General features: G+C 44.4%; 1 protein-coding gene across 1 annotated transcript in view; it reads left to right on the forward strand.

Annotated features, from left to right (window-relative positions):
• The window catches only part of RASGEF1C (RasGEF domain family member 1C), a 71,927-nt gene that overhangs the window by 23,228 nt on the left and 31,483 nt on the right, over positions 1–17,216 (forward strand). Inside the window, exon 2 of the mRNA XM_058849076.1 lies at positions 16,990–17,172. Coding sequence (XP_058705059.1) covers positions 16,996–17,172 — 177 coding nt within the window. The 5' untranslated portion in view covers positions 16,990–16,995. The remainder of the gene's footprint in view (positions 1–16,989; positions 17,173–17,216) is intronic.

Raw genomic sequence — 17,216 nt, forward strand, 5'->3', positions numbered from 1 at the left:
AAATCTCTAAATGCTTAAAAGTGAGTTTGCCCTTCCCCCATGGGGCAAATTCAGGGGTGAATTCCATGCTGGATAAATTGTCTTGTGCCACAATCAAATGTTCACTAGACAAGTGGTATTTTCCTTTCCTTTTACCCTCTCCTGCAGCTTCCTTGGAGACAGCAGCTGTGGTGCAGGTGGCCCCAGGCCCGCTGCTGGTGTTGGCTCTGTGGGTGGCTTGTGCTGGCCATGGCCACAGGGACATGGTGATACACAGGTTCACAGTCTGATGGCCTCTGGGTCAGCTGAAGGACATGGGTTCATGTCCAGCAGCACAGAGCTCTTCATCTCCTGCCAGCAAGGCTATGAGCAGGGGGGCTGCACATCACACGCTGTCACTCTGCTTGGACCCAGGGTGGATGACTGCAGGGCATGGGCTCACTTGGGGATAAAAGACAGAATTGTGGCTGAAACCTTCTCCAAATCACTTTTCTTTGCAGAGTAGCATCACATCTCTGCAGCTTGGGTCTGGGTTTCAGCCAGCCTCTTCTGCTCTTTGTCATCCTGTGCTGGGTGCCATCGTGGCACCTGTAGTGTGGCTGTGCAGGGAAAAGGGCTGGAGGCTCTGGGTCTCCTCTGCCTTTTGACAGCTCCCCAAATCCTCCCCCACAATGTGGTCCCACAGGTGCTGAGTGAGATTCCAGAGCAGGGCTGGTAAGCAAAGGTGCCATTGCCCATCACTACAGTTTATTAGGAAGAATTATGTTGCAGGAGTATCCTGGACTACTTTGCTCTTGCTGGGAAGTGCTTTATTACTGACAGGTCTGAAAGCTGCAGAGGATTTGTAGAAAGGAAAATAAATTACTCTTCCATCTCTGGTGAGAGCCAGAGATCATCTGTCACTGCTTTTGGTGTCCCACCTCCAGCTTCAGTCCAGGTTGTTGTCTGGACCATGAGCTCATTCAGGTGATTGTTGCTGCACCCAGTGTGCTCTGTCTCTGTGTAGTATTCTGTAGTGCACAGTCCAGCTCAGACTGAAATAACACAAATGGATTTAATTGTTATTCGATGGAGCTGTGTGGTATCAATCTGACATTGTAACAAGACACACAAACAGATGTGCTGTGATACCATCCTGATGTTTTCAGCACAGTGACCAAATTCAGGCCAAGCAAAGATGGTGCAGAGCAATTCCTTGAGATTTTCATTACCAATGTGGTGATGTTCAGATCTTGTTGAAGTCCATGGCCTGCAAGGAGATGGAGCAGTGACCGCTACGTGCTCCTGTGGTCCCTTCTCTAGCTCATGTAAAGCAGCGATTGAGGGCTCCTGCTCAGTCATTTAGAAGATGGTTGTTCTCTCAAAGCAGCAGTTTGTCAGACTGTAATTTTAAAATTACATTGTGTTTTTCTAGGACTTGGCAGAACTTCTCCAAGACTTTTAAAATAGTACTCCAGAAAAGCTCATTCCTGGTGCAATTAAAATAAAGGAGGAGGAAGAGTGGTTTGAAATCAACTGTTTGTTTGGGAGCTGGGTTTTTGTTTTGGTTTTTTCTAAGAGAATGAATGGTGCCTGAAACTCTTGCTTTTGAAGATGTATTCCCACGCTGAGTCACATGCCAGGGTTCCTGCAGAACAGCCTGGCTGGTGTTTCAGAGGTCGATATTTGTTGACTATTTCAGTGATGTTGCTGCTGCACAGCAATAGTGTCTCGCAGAGGAGGGCTGCAGGCATGCCCTGAGATAAATTGATTCAAAAGGTAGGCATTGCCTCTTGGCTGCTTTAATTTTCCTCCTGCCAGGTTCACTGTGCTGCTGTGATTGCAGCACACACCAGGCTGGAGTTGCCATCTTTCACTGGGTGACAAGGACAAACATTTCTGCCTTCAGAGAGACTGAAGGTTTCTCTATTGTGTGTCATCGTGTCTGGGGAGCATGTAACTGCATGTCACCTGTGACAAACGCAGCATTAGAAATAAGTCTGCTGTGGGTTAAGAGCCTCTATCTGGAGGTTACGTGGCTGTTATGCTACTAAATGTCACTTTAACTTACAGAGTCTCACTCCAGCCTTATTTCTCAGTGCTTCAGTTGGTGAGCGTGTGGTTTTGTTGCTGCTCTTCATGAGGTGCATAACTCAGTGTGAGTAAAGACACCCATCTAAAACCATCATGTACAGCTACATTAAGCCCCATTAGTTAAGAGTCAGACTGGTTACAAATGAGGGTAAAACAGCCATTTCATTGCCACATCTGTCTCTTCTCTGTGTGCATGTTTAATTCTTTGAACAAAGGGTGGGGAACTAAGAGACACCTCTGTGATACATTTGGTGCCATTTTGAGCCAGCCCAAGTCTGGGACAGCAATCTTATTTTCATCATCTCTGTGAGTCATCGCAAAAAGTGCCAGCTCAGGTTTGATTTCTGAGATTGCATTGTTGCTGAAGTGTGAGACGTGGAGTAGAAGGAACACAACGTGGTATTTAGCTGCAAGACTGAGCTCAAGATGCTGACAATTTGAAAAAGCTCGATTTTGACTCTGTGTGCCAAACAAATTTACTGTCAGAAGAGCACGTTGGCCACACAATGGTGTCATTTTCATAGAGTCACTTTACAGATGGTGCCCACAGCTCAGCAGAAGGCTTGGTCTGAATACAAAGACCTCTTCAGGGGTCTTCTAAGTCTCCTGGTTGGAAGAAAGCCAGTACTGATGTGATACTGAAATGCAGGTAGTGAAACTACTCATCCGGTAAAATTCCTGCCTGAACTCACTTGCAAATCAAAAGTGTCGTTGAACTGACAGGAGAAGGTGAAAATTATCAAAGATCTGGAGACGTGAGAGAGACTAAAAAGAATGTGAGGATTCTACAGAGGACGGAGGCATGGTGCTGGACCAAACTCTTTTTTTGTGGATCATTTGGAACTTTGAAGCTCCTGGAGGCTTTTGTAGAAGTGAGTGTTGGATAATGATGGACTGAGCTCCAGAATAACCTCTTGGCTCTGGCTTCTCATGGTGTGTGGTGTGGCAGTGAAGCAGAATGAAGAGCTGGTGTAACATGAAAAGCTTTAAAAGCAGAGGATTTGGGAATTTTGAAATTGAGTTCTCACAGAGAAGTCACTCAGCTGGCAGCATGGACTACAGTCCTGAGAAATGGCGGTGGATTGTACCATATGTGAGATGGAACTATTTTTGCCCCCAGGTAATTGTGGTAGCCATCTAACTGCTCACTATGTTAATACAAATTTTAAACAAGAAAGCAATTATATATTTATGAATGGCAGGCACACACTAAAAAACGCCCTGGACAGTCAAGAAGAATGTTGGTCATTAGCGTGGTAGAAGATGTATAATAGGCTAAATCACTTAATTTCCCACACATTTCCGGATTTGGCCAGTGGGAAAGATTTCACTGAAACGATCACAGAACAGACTGAGATAATCTTGGCCAATATTCTCCTTTTTGACAAAACAGATTCTAATAATAAAATCCTGCATTTGATCACTTAGCCCAGTGAAAGGCTTTTCGTGGTCCTTCCTTTTCATCGTGTTTAATAGGCTGCAGCACCACTGCCAACCAGTCCGGAGCAGGAAGGGAAGGAGAGCTTTGTGCTGGCCTTGGCAGGAAGGTCAGGGCGCAGATCTGGCCAGAGTGCAGTGGCATTTACAGGGACCAGCTGGGGGCTTTATTGAATGTGTGGGATTGAAGTGAGTGGGAGCATTGGTGTGAAGGGGAGGATCTTCACAGATACCTCTATTTAGAAGATAGTTCTTGAACAAAATGCTTGTTACAGTATGGAGGCCATTCAGATGTGGGTGAATTCCTTCTGTTTCCCAAAAGGGCTCCCATGCCAGGACACTCTTGGCCCCACTGAGGTACACAGAGCTCTCCAGGTGATGTGACTGCAGGTGTGCACTGCTGAGCAGATAAATAGCAATACACCTCTGCTTTTGGACACTGCAGCTTCTCTGGAGTTTAATCTGCTAAAACTCTTTGAAGAACTTAAATATGCAGAGCTCTGTCTAAAACTGAATTATGTCTTGTCCTGCTCATGTAGCACAGTGTGGTGTTTTCAAGCCAGTTGCTGGATTGGGTTTTTTTTTTTCGCTGACTATTTAAAGGCACCTGATTCTGCCATGTTGTTTTAAAGCTAAGAGTATTTCAATTTTGTGGATATTTTAAGCTGGCATCCTTAAAATCCCTAAGAAACCAGCCTGTTTCTCTGAATCCCAGGCATGTCTTCTGAAAACACTGTAAATGTCATAAGAAGCGATTTCACTGTGCGGCTGCCCAGAGCAGACATATTGATGTTATTTAGCCTTCACTTGCCAAGTTGAGTGTTAGGATTGGGTTTTCACATGTGAGGCAGCTATCAGCTTTACAGATAGCCATATTTTCATAAGCTGCATTTGGCTGTCACACCTTCTCCTGTAGTTTCTTGATATGCAAACAAGTCTCAGTTATATATGCTCCTGGCATATAAACTGATATCCCTGAAGAGTTCCTGATTATCCTTCCATTAACTTTTACTCTCCTATGTCTCCCTTGGGGAGGTAACAAGTAGTCTTTCCTCCATCATGGGTTTCCAGCTGGTTACCTCCCCGCTTCCCTCCTAAATAGATTCTCTCTGTAGGGAAGTACAGTCTGTGAAGTTTCAGTGCCATCTAAAAGGACAGCAGGGACTGCTGAAACGGGAATTTGAAAATCTGAAATTCAAGAAGAGCATCCTGGATCTGAAAGTGCCCTCCCAAAGAACAGAATGACCATACACATCTAAATGCAGAATTTCTAGTGAAGCCAGGAGCCAGGGGCTATGCTGCTTGTACGTGGTGTTTCAGCTCCTCAGTTGTACTGCTGGAAACTTTAATGGAAGCTTGCGTGGGACTCTGCTATTCTTACATTTTCTGATCTAATTAGTGTTGTTTACAAACCAACATTCAGCCCAACTTCTTGGTTTCACTCAACACTGCACACTTCACAACATTCTTCACTTCCACAGTTTTCTCTTCATGGAGTTCAGATGGTTTCTTAATCAGGTTCCCATACCCCATGTCCATCACAGCTGCAGCTGGGGACATCCTAGCAAGGGATGCAATGAAATCTTCACTTGTGCTTGTCCATCCTCCTGCAAATTCAAGCAACAGTAAATGTTTGTGTGAGTACAGCCTGTTCCCAAAGACTGGGTCCATGGAGGGTGTATTTTATTGGGAACCTGCAAATGCAGGTTTTTGCACATGCTCCTGGCTTGACCCCCTAATCTTTATGATTATTTAAATTCAAAGTGTTCTTAAAACAGTCCTTGAGGCTACTCTGTGCTATCACATATTCCTACTTGGATTATACCCCTTTGACAAAGGGCAGTGTGTATCTTCTAGTTACTGCCCTAAATTGAGCAAAAAGCAGGATTATTGTCAATATTCTTTGTTTGCAGCAGGATGCTGGCTCAGCTTCTTTAGAATTATTCAAACTGAAATAATTATTTAGTTGAATAAACATTTCAAGACAAGTTGCACTTTTCTGGTTTTGGTATTAGCACTCTTAGAAAATTTGCAAATACCAGAGGCTTTTAAATGTGATCTCTAACCTTGTAAATGTTGATGTGAGCCTTCAGTTGAATTTGGGGAGCAAAGGTGACTCCCCTTACCCACATGAGCAGAAGCATACTTGTGGAATATTCACACTGATTTCAAGAGCTTTTTGAGGCCACAGAACAGAATTATGATGGCAAGAATATGGCCCCAGCTATGAGTGATGCCAGACCTAATTTGAGCATGTGATTCATCCAATTTCCCATGCAGGGTAGAAAGTCAAGGGTTTTCTTCAATTGCATATATAAATCTACAGGCTTGAGAGCTTACAGGTGACATTAGACTCGTCCTTTTGCAAATACTCTGTGTTTGCATATCTGTAGATGCATAGTTTACCAGAAATTCCTCTGTGGAATTTAAGGTCCTGTGTCTGTCTGTGCAGGTCTGATGCCTGAGAAGATTAAGTAAGGGTGAGACATTTAGCCACAGGGTAACAACTCTGGTGTACATTCAAATTTTGTATCAGCCAGTTTGTTATATTATTAAAACAGTACAATTTCATAACAGTGAGACTTGCTGTTTTTAATTCCTATTGCTCAAACAATATGCAAAATTAAGGGATGAATATAGTTTTTTTATGTTGGGTGCTATCTGCAGACACAAATTGGGATTTTCACTGTCTCTGTACAGCATATCCTTCCCAAGCACTCCAGAGGGGTGTCTGTGTCTGGGGCAAATCTTAAGCAAGCTGCTGCCCTGCAGTCTTGGAGGCTGGGGGGAAGAAAACCCATGTGTGTTTTTTGGGGCTTCTCAGAGCACCAAAATAATGAGTAATTAAAGCTCTGTGCCTTCTGACGGGTTACATATCTTTTTGATCTATAGGATTTGCACCCTTGACACCATCTTTTGAGGAGCACTTCCAAAAAGTATGGAATGAATGTAGATTATGTGGGAAATATCTCAGTAGTGTGCTCACACAGCTCGAGTCAGCACAGTCTCCCACTGTTAACTGGACATGTCCTTTATGGAAATTGGCTTTGTAGTCCACATTTCAACTGCTGAAGAGTTATGAGGTCAGCAAGTGCAGTTCAGAATTTAGCTCATTTTGTGTATATCTTGGACCATGTTCACCCCTGGGTTTTATACCACAAAAATCAGTGGAATGATGCCAAGAAAAAACTCATCTCCTGATATTTATAATCAGTTCCTCTGACAGGACTGTATTTCACTGAGCTCCCTACCATAGCTCTAGGAAGGGTTCTGGTCCTGGTTCCTGAGGGTTATAATTTCTGCATGGGCACTGAGAATCACAAACTAGAGCAGGTTTTGGATGGATATTAAATCTTGTGCTTTGGGGTACAAGCTATTCCCCTAACTCAGGAGCAGAAAGAGGCTCCTGTAGTGGGCAGTGTTGTATTTCTGCACCCTGCAGTGCTCTTGCCTGTCTGAGATGCTGCTGGTGGCCAGTGTGAGAGGCAGGTGGGTGAGCTGGATGGACCATGGGCAATTCCCGTGTTTCTCTAAGAGCAGATTGTTGATCCCAAAGCCAGGACATCACATTGCTGCTGCTTTGATTGGAAGCTAACAACAAATGTCTGCAGTCCTTTTTAATGACAGACTTCTAGCAGTGATCACAGAATTGCGTTGCAGAGTTAATTTTGGCTAATGAGCAATTAGTCAGCTCAGCAGTGACTCTCCCTTGCTCGTGTCCCCTGGGGAAGGGGTGGTCAGGGCTGAGCATGGTGCTTCCCTGGGGTGCCGGGAACCCCGGCATTGGGCCCAGCACCCTCACCTGCACTGCTGCTTGGGCTGCAGCTCAGATTTCCTCCTCCTGAAGCAGAGGGATTTATTTTCCAGCTACAGACTTGCAGTGTTATCCTAAATGTCAGCAGTCTCTTCTTTCTTTTTTTTTTTTTTTTCTTTTTTGTAATACTTAGTGCAGCCAGAGAAAATCTGTCAGCCAAAGACTCCTTGCCTGCCCAAATGAAGGTTGAACTTGTGTGTGCTTGAGCATATTCCAGCGTGAACGTGTTTAAATTTGGGGACAGCCAGAGATGCGGCGCTGCCTCGGGTCACGCTGCGGCAGCGGGTGGTGGGACTGGGAGCGGGCACAGATGGTGCTCCAGAAGGGGAAATCCAGAAGCTCACGAGCTCATTTCTTTCAGGGAGACGTGTCCATATGTCATCCATAGAGGATGAGAGCCTGCTCATCAGTCTGGAGCACTCTGAGGTTGCTGGGATGAAATAACCTGAGTCTGTGTGTAGGCTGGAGCCTGGTGCTGGCTGTGCTGGTGGAGCCCCTGTGCTCTGTCCATCCTCCCTGCCAGGGAGAGAACTCCTGAGTCTGTCTGAGTGTTCAGTGCCTCTCCTGCCCAGGGCTGAACAGGGGGACTGCACTAGGGGGCCTGCATGGCTGGATCCATCACTGACAGGCTCTGCTCTGACCTCTCAGTTTTCCTGCCCACAGTCCTGTGCACAGCTCCTGCAGGTGAGCTGAGGCTCAGAGATGTGAGCACCATAAATCAGGTGCCTGGTTGTCTGTCCCCTCAGCCAGGCACTGCACACCAGAGCTCAGAGATGCTCCACACAAAGGATGCCTTGCAGCTGGACATAAATCTCAGGGGTGCCTCCAGACCCTGGCAATTGGCACAATTGTCTCTTAGATTTTTGCTCCTGCTCTGGTAACTGAGCATTGCTGGAATACAGTGTAATGATGATACAGTGGTGATAAACTGACACTGGTGACAGTCAGAGCTTATGCTGCTCTTCAGAATGTGTTGATGTTTTCTGAGATAAAAATGAGACCCTCTTCCATTTAATATTTTAGCAAATTTGGGGAAGAAAATAGGTCAACAGAAATGTTGTCCCACTCAAACTGGAGCAGTGCTAAGGAGGTTACTTGAATTTCTGTATTTACATATTGAGGAGGAGGGGTGCACTTGCATGAATGTGTGTGTCTCTGTATAACTGCATTTACATATGTAACACCCAAAATACATCATTATGCATTCATATTCACATGTGGAGTCTGAGGATGTACGTGTATGTATAAAAATATGATTTATAGGTTTTTAAACCTCCCTGACAGATTCCAGGAGACCAATTTCTAAATGTATGCCAAGATCTTTGACTAAGAGACAGGTAGCAGTAGGTGCTAATAAATGAAAGAACTGCAAGTAAAATGTTGTGACATCCACCTCTCTGAACAACCTGCGGAGCGCTGGCAGAATCATCAAACCGAGCTGAGAGTAATCAGCAGGGACTGATAAAGCTGCTCTTATAATTATTTGTTTGATATACAGCTTTCCTTCTTCCTTCTGCATAAATAGCAGAAGTGCTTTGCTTAGTGTGGGAGGTTTTTTTATTCTTGTCAGGGCTTGTTCTCACCAAGATGTCATGAGAGGAGGACTGAGATCTGCATTTTTGTTTTATTTACGGGCTTTCCATTGTAATTCTGACAGCATGCGGTGGAGACAGCATTCATTTAGCTGGGGAGAGGCAGCCTTGCTCCTGCAAAGCTGTCGGTGTTGCGGGGGCCAGACTCTGCCATGCTGCTTTTAAGCCTCTCAGGTTCCTCCAGGTCTGGCCTGGAAGGAGCTGTTCCTGGGAGGAGGCGGCTGAGGTCTGACAGCAGTCGCGATGTCACGCTCGGGTGTTTGGGTATTAAATACAATTTCCACAGCGGCTTTCTTGGTTTTAGGTGTTTGACAATGCCACAGCCCAGGCTGCCCAACAAAATCACACAGCCTTGCAGGTTGACAAGTGTTAGTTATCCTTAAATAACTTCATCTCCTCACCACTTCCACTGCTGAAGCAAGAAAATCCAAGCATTGACTGATTTCCAGGCAGTCACAGTGGTGGCCCATCAGTGATGACTGAACTGAGCCAAAAGGCTCCTGTTGATGTCAGTGGTTTCTGGGAATGCTGCCTGCATGGTTTTGTTCCGGTATTTCCCTCTCTATCCATGCCTGGTTGAGCTCTGACTTCACTCAGGCAAAGTTTGCAATTTTGTGTTAAACAAAAGGTACAGTAATTCATTCCCACCCTAAGGACTCTCATTTTCCTTTTCCCATTTATGTTCTATTTAGCCACCTTCTTTCCTTAAAAGAGGGAGAAAAAAGATAATGGATAATTTCTAAGCAGATAAAAAAAGGATAACTTTCACTTTAAAAAAAATTCTATGCACTAGAATAGTTTTTATATTGTCTAAGGGTTTTACCAGGAACTGAGAAGGAAGGGGAGGTGTAAGGGGAGAGAGAGTCACATTAGAGCAGAAAATAGATTTCCTAGCCTAAAGAGAGAAATCCAGACTGCTGCCTTTGGCATTCATTTGAATATTGTCAAGGGCATCTGGAATATGCTGATAGCCGTTCTCCTTCTAATAATTCTAAAAATCTGCTAATGATGAGGTGCAGATTTGCCACCGGCCGTGTCTGCCACGTGCACACCCAGCACTGGGAAGGGCTCTGAGACATCAGAGGCTGTGCTGCTCTCCCAGCAGGGTCAGCACCAACTCCCTGCTACTCAGGAGGAATACCTCAGACTTGAACCAGATTAATGAAAAGAGAAATTGCTCTGAGACTAAGAAAAAAAGCTTTACACCCATTGCAGTGCTGTGGGGGGGTTGTTCTTAAGCGCTTGCAGCTCATCCTTTCAATGCCTTCTGATTCCGGGCAATGATGGCATTTTAAGATAAATAAACTGTTTGTGGCTCTGCTTGTTACTGAAGGGCTTTTGTTATTGCTGATGTTACGTGAAAAAGAAAGTTATTAAAAAAAAGTGGCACTAACAAATTGAAACCCCCAGGGAACTGTTGCCTGAATGGGATTTTGATTGGAGTTCAATTTAATTGGCCATAAATCTTCCCTTTTCTGATTTACATTCTACATCAGACCAGTCTACCAAATTCATGATAATCAGGTTTTCATTTTTCTCTATTGAGCAAAATACTCTGACATGAGCATAAACAGAAATATTCCTTCAGCAAGGTGACCTTGTTCTTGCTTGCACCGTGCTGGTAATTGATTTAATGCCTCTTTACCTATAAATTGAGCCTCTTTCTGAGGCGTGTCAGTCAGATTTCGAGGTAATTGGTCAGCATGGTTGTTTTTCTGACCGCAAGATATTTCTCATAAACCTCTAGTACAAGATCATTTTACATCTAGGATCATTTTACTGTGGTGGAATGAATTCAGCAGGCAGACGTACCCTGGCTCTGCTGCAGCTTTGAATGCACCGATGTGCCTTTCTTGGAGAATTACAAAAGATCTTGTTCTAGCCTGGAGTAAATCTGTGGAGTTGTAGAGCCCAGTAATTTCTGTGGAGATCAGTTTTGCAGAAGAAAAAGAAAAGTCTTCCAGGCACCCTGAGGCTCCTGACCCACATCCCCTGCTCTGGGGTGTTGTGTACCACAACACATCATAAAGCTGCCTTGTCCTGTCCTCTCTGGTACTCAGCTCCCCTTCCTTTACCCAAGGTTGCTTTCTGTGATTGCTGGTTTAGATTTGTGAGGAGTTTTCCTTCCCCTCCTCTCTGAGAAGGCTTCACCAGGTGAACTCTTTAGGGAAGTGATACGTGTGGGTGGATGAGTAAGAGGTGAGAACCAGGTGGGATCAAAGGAAACAGAATTGTCATCTAATTCTGATTAGATATACAAAGCCATAAATTCACTTGCTGCTCTTGCAGCATCATTCATGGGAATCTCAGTGAAGTCCTCAGCTGCTTCAAGGAGTGGGTGCAAAAGGGGAGGGAACCTGCATTGAGTTGTAATCATCATTACTGAGACTGGAGAATATTGCAGTGTTTTTCCCCACTGTTCTTATCCCTTGTGCTTCCTTTGTGTTTCTAACTCGTGTAGAGACTTCATTATATTGCTCGTTTAACCATTTCCAGCAGTACTGGGATTGACAGGTTCAGTTTTCAGCAATCTCACAACTGCATGGGCTGTAAATGGAATGTTTTAGGGCCTGGTGAAAGGGTGATAAGAAAGTTACATCTGCTACCAATTTCCTAATTTCATCATCATCAAATACATTGAGTTTGTTAATGCCAGGTACTCTTGCTGAAAATACATTTATAACCATGGCCTTGGAAACTGGAAGCAACTTGCAGTGGTTTTCCTTTTGTATTCTGAAACACCAGAATTATTTTCTCCTCTTTCCTCTGATTCCCTCCCTACAAAATAAGCAGAGAAAAATCTGAATGTTAACTTGTTATGATTATCTGATGGTTTTGATTTTTTTTGTCAGAAAAGATGAATAGCTGGAAAATTACTGAAAGTAATGTAAAGAGAAATGAGCATCTGCTACTGAAGTTTCTGATGAGCTCAGTGGTATTTAGGGCTTGTGTGACAGCGGAGGGCAGGTACTGAGGCTGAGGAGATCTCAGTGTGTCTTGTGCTATTCTGACAGGGTTTGCTCCCTGATGGCTGGTTATTTTATATATATATATATATACACACTAATAGACCTGGTTACTAAAACTAGTCAAGATGTTTTTCCAAAATGTTTTATTGTGAGCCATCTTCCTTTAGCTATGGTTTTGGTGGTTGTTCGATCAGAAAAGGCTTTTTCAGGATTGAGATGGGATGGCAGATGTCTCCTATCTTGATTCCCAGCTCACTCTGGATTAGGTATGTTTGTTAAAGTCTGTACCTTGCCAAACTAATGCTTGACTTGGGTCTTGGTTGGTCCTACCCATACTCCTTGGATGTTGACTTGAGTGACACTGGAGCCTCCCTCGTGGCACAGATGGATGTCCCAGCCTCCACACCTTCCCATACCACCCTCTCTAGCTCCTGTAAATCTGCTGGGAGATTGTCAGAAGCTTGTGCCTTTCATCCCTGAAGTGGGAAGGCTTTTATTTATTTGGTTAATCTGAAATTTAAGTGGGTGGGAAGATAAGTCGGCAGCCCCGTTCCTTTCGTCACATGGTACCAACTCTTGTTTCCCCTTGAGAGAGGCAGAGCAGATGGAAGGCAGAGATGAAATGAAGATCAAAAGTAAACAGTGTGATTAGGTTTTTGATAAAGGATAAAACACTTATCACATCAAAGGCACTGAAAACCACATTAAATGTTTTCTGAACATTTTGTGTCCACATAAGCATGATCTGTGCCTGCCATGGGGACACTTGTGACAGCAAGTGGTGGAGCAGGAGGATGCTGGTGGGTATTTCCCCTCCTGGCTGTGCTGCAGGAGGGCAGAGCTGGCAGCCTGCAGCTGTTCTCTGGTACCTTGAACCCCTCTTGCTGCAGATCAGCGGGCCCACGTGCATTCTTAGGGCTCCTTTACACCTCCTCAGTCTTCCAGGTCTGGGCACTGGTTTAACAGAGATTTCAAAGCACTTGAAGATGTAGATAGCTGCGCAGTGTGTGGGTAACTTTTCTCCCAAACACTGGTGATCCTTTGGTTCCATGCTTCAGCTCTGAGAATCAAGTCCAGAAATATTTTGTGTAAGCAGTGTCATTTGTAGTGAGAAGTGTCTGTGTCTCTTTTCATGTGTGGAAATACCAGGCAGTGCTGGCCAGTGGGGAAAGATAAAAAGGTGTATGTTGCCATTATTTTTAAAATGGTGGTTCTGATTGCTCTGGCCATGGCTGGTGGACATAACATTTTGGCAAAGTTAGCACAAAATGTTACCAGCCCAGCCCAGCAGCATTTGGTGTTCCTTTTCCCAAGTAGTGCTGAGTCCAATCTGCCTTTGCTCTTAATTTATCACCTTGTGTTTCTGTAGGCAAGGAAGGAGGCACATGCCCTGCTTTCTGCCACATGGGAGGTTCTGTGTAACACAGACCAGCCCCTGGATTTTCTCTTTGTTTTTTTTAGCCAGTGCAGAAACATTTTCCTGTCTCCTGGTCTCACCCCTTCAGAGTACAGAGGTAGTTTAAATGCTGTGTATGTGCAGCCACCTGTATCATCAGTCATTTTTTTGTTGGGGGTGGAAGTTTGCCCTTCACTAATATCTCACCATCTGACTTCCTCCAGAGCACCATTTATCAACTGAAATTGGCATCAGATTTGCTTCTGAAATGAGAGGAACAGCAAAACATTGTGTGTTGAATTGGATGAAAGTTCATGGAAGCACCTGCTGAATGTTCACATGTTTGAATCTCACTGGCTTCAGGTTAAATCCGAGAGGTTTTCAAGTGAGGTTTTGAGTATTTTTTACCATATTAGAGCTGTTGTTTCCAGGAAAAATGGAAAAAAACTTTTTATGCCAAGATGTACTTCTTTACAAATATCTAATAATCTGGACTCAATTTTTACTTGCCAGGGTTTATATTAAAAAGCTCAGAAATGGGGCAATATTTGAATGGAAATGTGTGTTAGAATTACAGAGAGGCTAATCAGAAGCGACTGCTTGCACTCTGTAGTCCAAGCTCCCACTTGAATCAGGGCTTGAAGTTTGCTCAGAGTCTTGTCTAGTTGAGTTTTGAAAACCTCACAGGATGGAAATTGAACAGCCTTTCCAGGTCCCTCTTCCAATTTCACACAGTGCTCAGGGGATGATTTTCTCTTCAGCTGGAATTTCTCTGCTGCAGCCTGGGAGTGCTGCCTCTGGTCCTGTCACTGCTCTTCAGGGAGGGGTCTGCCTCTGTCTGTGCTGCCTTTTCCATCATCCAAAGAGTTCAATGAGACAAATCTCCTTGGTTGTTTGCTTGTTTGTTTTCCTCTCAATGCTTTCCCTTGTTTCTGTATTCTGTGCCTGATTGACAGCAGAACCTTGTCTGTGTATTTGAGCTCTTTCAAAGAAATACCTTGTTTCTGTTTAGTACTCTTGAAGAGAGAACTCCTGAAATGTATGAACAGAAAAAGAAATTAGGCAGTGTGAGCAGAGAAGTCCCTGTCCTGAATTCATGTCTGCCAAATGCTAATGTTAGTTATTTTTAAGCTTAGTAAAGAAGGAGGCTTTTATCCTTTGTACATCTGGCCTCATCCTGCTGAGAATGTAATGCAAAAAGGAGCAAAAGGCATCTATTAAAACCTTCACATCTTCTTTGGTGGCAAGTAAGGTGGCAATCATACACCAGCTCAGATATGACATAGGTTTTGCCTGAAAACTTGAGGTTAGACCAGGAACTTCACAATAAAAAAGTAAAATTTAATTTTTTGACAATACCCAAGATAAATGTCTCAGTGACAGTTGTACAGCTGTTTTATTTCCTATTTTCAAATTGTAACTTTTTCTTAAAAAGCATTACCATGTATTTCAGCAAGATTTCTCATTTAATAAGATGCAAAAGTTCAGGCAATATCCTGTTTAGATGGTTTCTATTTGATAATAAAAATGGCTTTGACAGTGAGAGATTGCACTGAATAAATCATTGCTGTTTTATGCTGCAGCCAGGATGTCCTGTAAGTTCACAGCTGTTTTAACTTTTTATTTTCCTCATCTAGACAGCTGTATGTCCAAGAGATTTATTTCTTGATCTATGTGAACATGAAATCCTTCTTGGGATTATTGCTATAGAAACAAACCATAACATAGAGTGTGTTAGAAGTAACAAATGGGATTTGGCAATCCTTCCCATTTACTACACAGAGTCTGAGCTATGTAGTACAAAAAGCAGCAATTACTTGCTCTCAGAGCTTTATTAACAGGCACATCTGCACATTCATTAGGGCTAGATGCTTCAACTTCCATCCTGCCTGGGATGGCATTTACATATTCTGCTCTTTAAACTGAAATCCAGCATCTAGCTTATTTTCCAGTCAAGGTAGGAATTGGTCAGGTTTGACATTTTGGTTCCTTTTTGTTGGTTGCAAACCCCAGAGGCAGCCCGTGTGAGCCTCCCAGGAGGAGATAAGTGATTGAACTGCCAGCTCCAGGGAGCGGTCCCTCCTCTGAAGGATGAAGTCACCCAAGTTCTGCTTGTAAAGCCTGATCTCCCACGGAGCTGGGACTCAGCTCCCAGCCTCTCCCAGGGCTTCACACCCTGCCTGGCTCACAGGAATGATTCCCTTCTCCTCGGTGGCCCAGGGTGGCTCTGAGCTGGGGGAGCAGATGGGTTGTACCAGGCAAGGAAGGGTTTTTGCAGAATTGAGCACAACAAGCCGTACCTGGAGCTGGGGCTGAGCTGTCTGGGTCACAGCACAGCTGCTGCTATCTCCTGGGATAGTAAAGAAGCAGAAAAGCAGAGGGAACAGAACACAGGAATGGACAGAAGATTATATTAAAACCCAAGGTGTGTCTGTGTGCCCGAGCCCCAGCAGCGCTGTCACCATGGCCCTGAGCCTTCTGCTGTGGGAGGTCAGTGCTGGCTCAGCAGGGCACAGAGTGCAGATCATGCTCGGCTCTGGTGCTCTTCTCTTATCTCTTTCCTATCTTCCCTTTTATGAGGTAAAATCAAACATGGAAACAAACAGTCAGGTCACAGAGAGGTCCCTGGCTCTGGAAGATGCATTTGCAGACCTGGAAGGGAGCACACACTGTTCTTTTCCCATCCATGTCCTATAATGCTGCCTCTAGCTGAGAGAGGAACAAGCTTCCAGGGGGGATTTCAGAGGCAGCTGGAGATGCTTTAAAGCTCTCAAGGCAAAATCTCTCATCCCTCTGCAGCAATTCAAAAACAAAACAACTTTGCTCAACAGGAGGAGCATTCAAAGCTGGGTGTAAACCACAAAATCAAGACGAAACCTAGAATGCAACCTGAAAAACCCAGATAACTGAAATGCAGGGATTTGAATCTGAGCTGTGTGCTCAGAGTCTGCCTGGCCTCCTTTTCAGAAGTGCTGAGGACTGAGCAGCTCTAGTGAAGGCGATGAGTGCTCAGGATTTCTTTGAAACATTTATTTAGTACCTAAGTATAGATCTAGGACTGACTAACTTCAGGCTCCAAATATAGTTCAGGTGTCTGCCTTCTCACTCTTCCTCATTTCTCTTTTCCTTGCTATTTAGTCTCTTCATCAGCTCCCACATTCTCTGTTTCCTCCAACTCCCTTAACTTTTCCATCCTCCCCCAGCTGACTTCTGCTCCTGCTTCTATCTCCTCAATCACACTGACACTTCTGCCACAGGGCATCTCCAAAGTCCATACCAAGCAAGCTCTAGGTGGCACCCCCTTTCTCTCCCTCACACCCTAAATTCTCCCTGCCTCATTCTCAGGAGGGCAGAGGTTCAAACAAACTCCTTCATCCTGTTGAGGAACCTGCTGAGGTTTAGGTCCCAGGTATCTCTCCTCTCCTGTGTGGGCCTGACCAGAGATGGCAGTGAAAAGGGAATTGTAACAGACACTCTGGATAGGGGGAGAGCTCAAAGTAGCTGCCATCACTTTCTGGCCCAAAAGAAACAATCAAAATGTCCCATTTTCCATGTTCTGCCCATTGCAGGTGTGATCTGCCAGTGCCAGCAGTGAGAGAGACGTGGAGGTTATCGATCAGGGACCGTGTTAATTTTGTGAACAGGAAGCTCTCATTAGTGACTGTGTTGTTCAAATCAGCCAGAAGACAGACGTGGCTGTGGATGTGATGGATCTTGTCTCTGTTGCAGGAAGGCATGCCCCAAACGCTGAGTTCTACCAGTATGTTTACCCCATGTGGCTTCAGCCCTCATCTACATACTTCAAAAGAAGGTGAACAAGGAGGACTGATCTTCCAGGATGGAAACCTTACCTCAGCATCTCTGGATGCTCTAATCCAGCATCTGATACCTACCACTGATTACTACCCTGAAGTAAGCAATTCACAGTATAATAAATGGTTTAATTTTGATGAATT

This window comes from Poecile atricapillus, chromosome 13 (genome assembly GCF_030490865.1).
Source record: "Poecile atricapillus isolate bPoeAtr1 chromosome 13, bPoeAtr1.hap1, whole genome shotgun sequence".
NCBI classification, from domain to species: Eukaryota; Metazoa; Chordata; class Aves; order Passeriformes; family Paridae; genus Poecile; species Poecile atricapillus.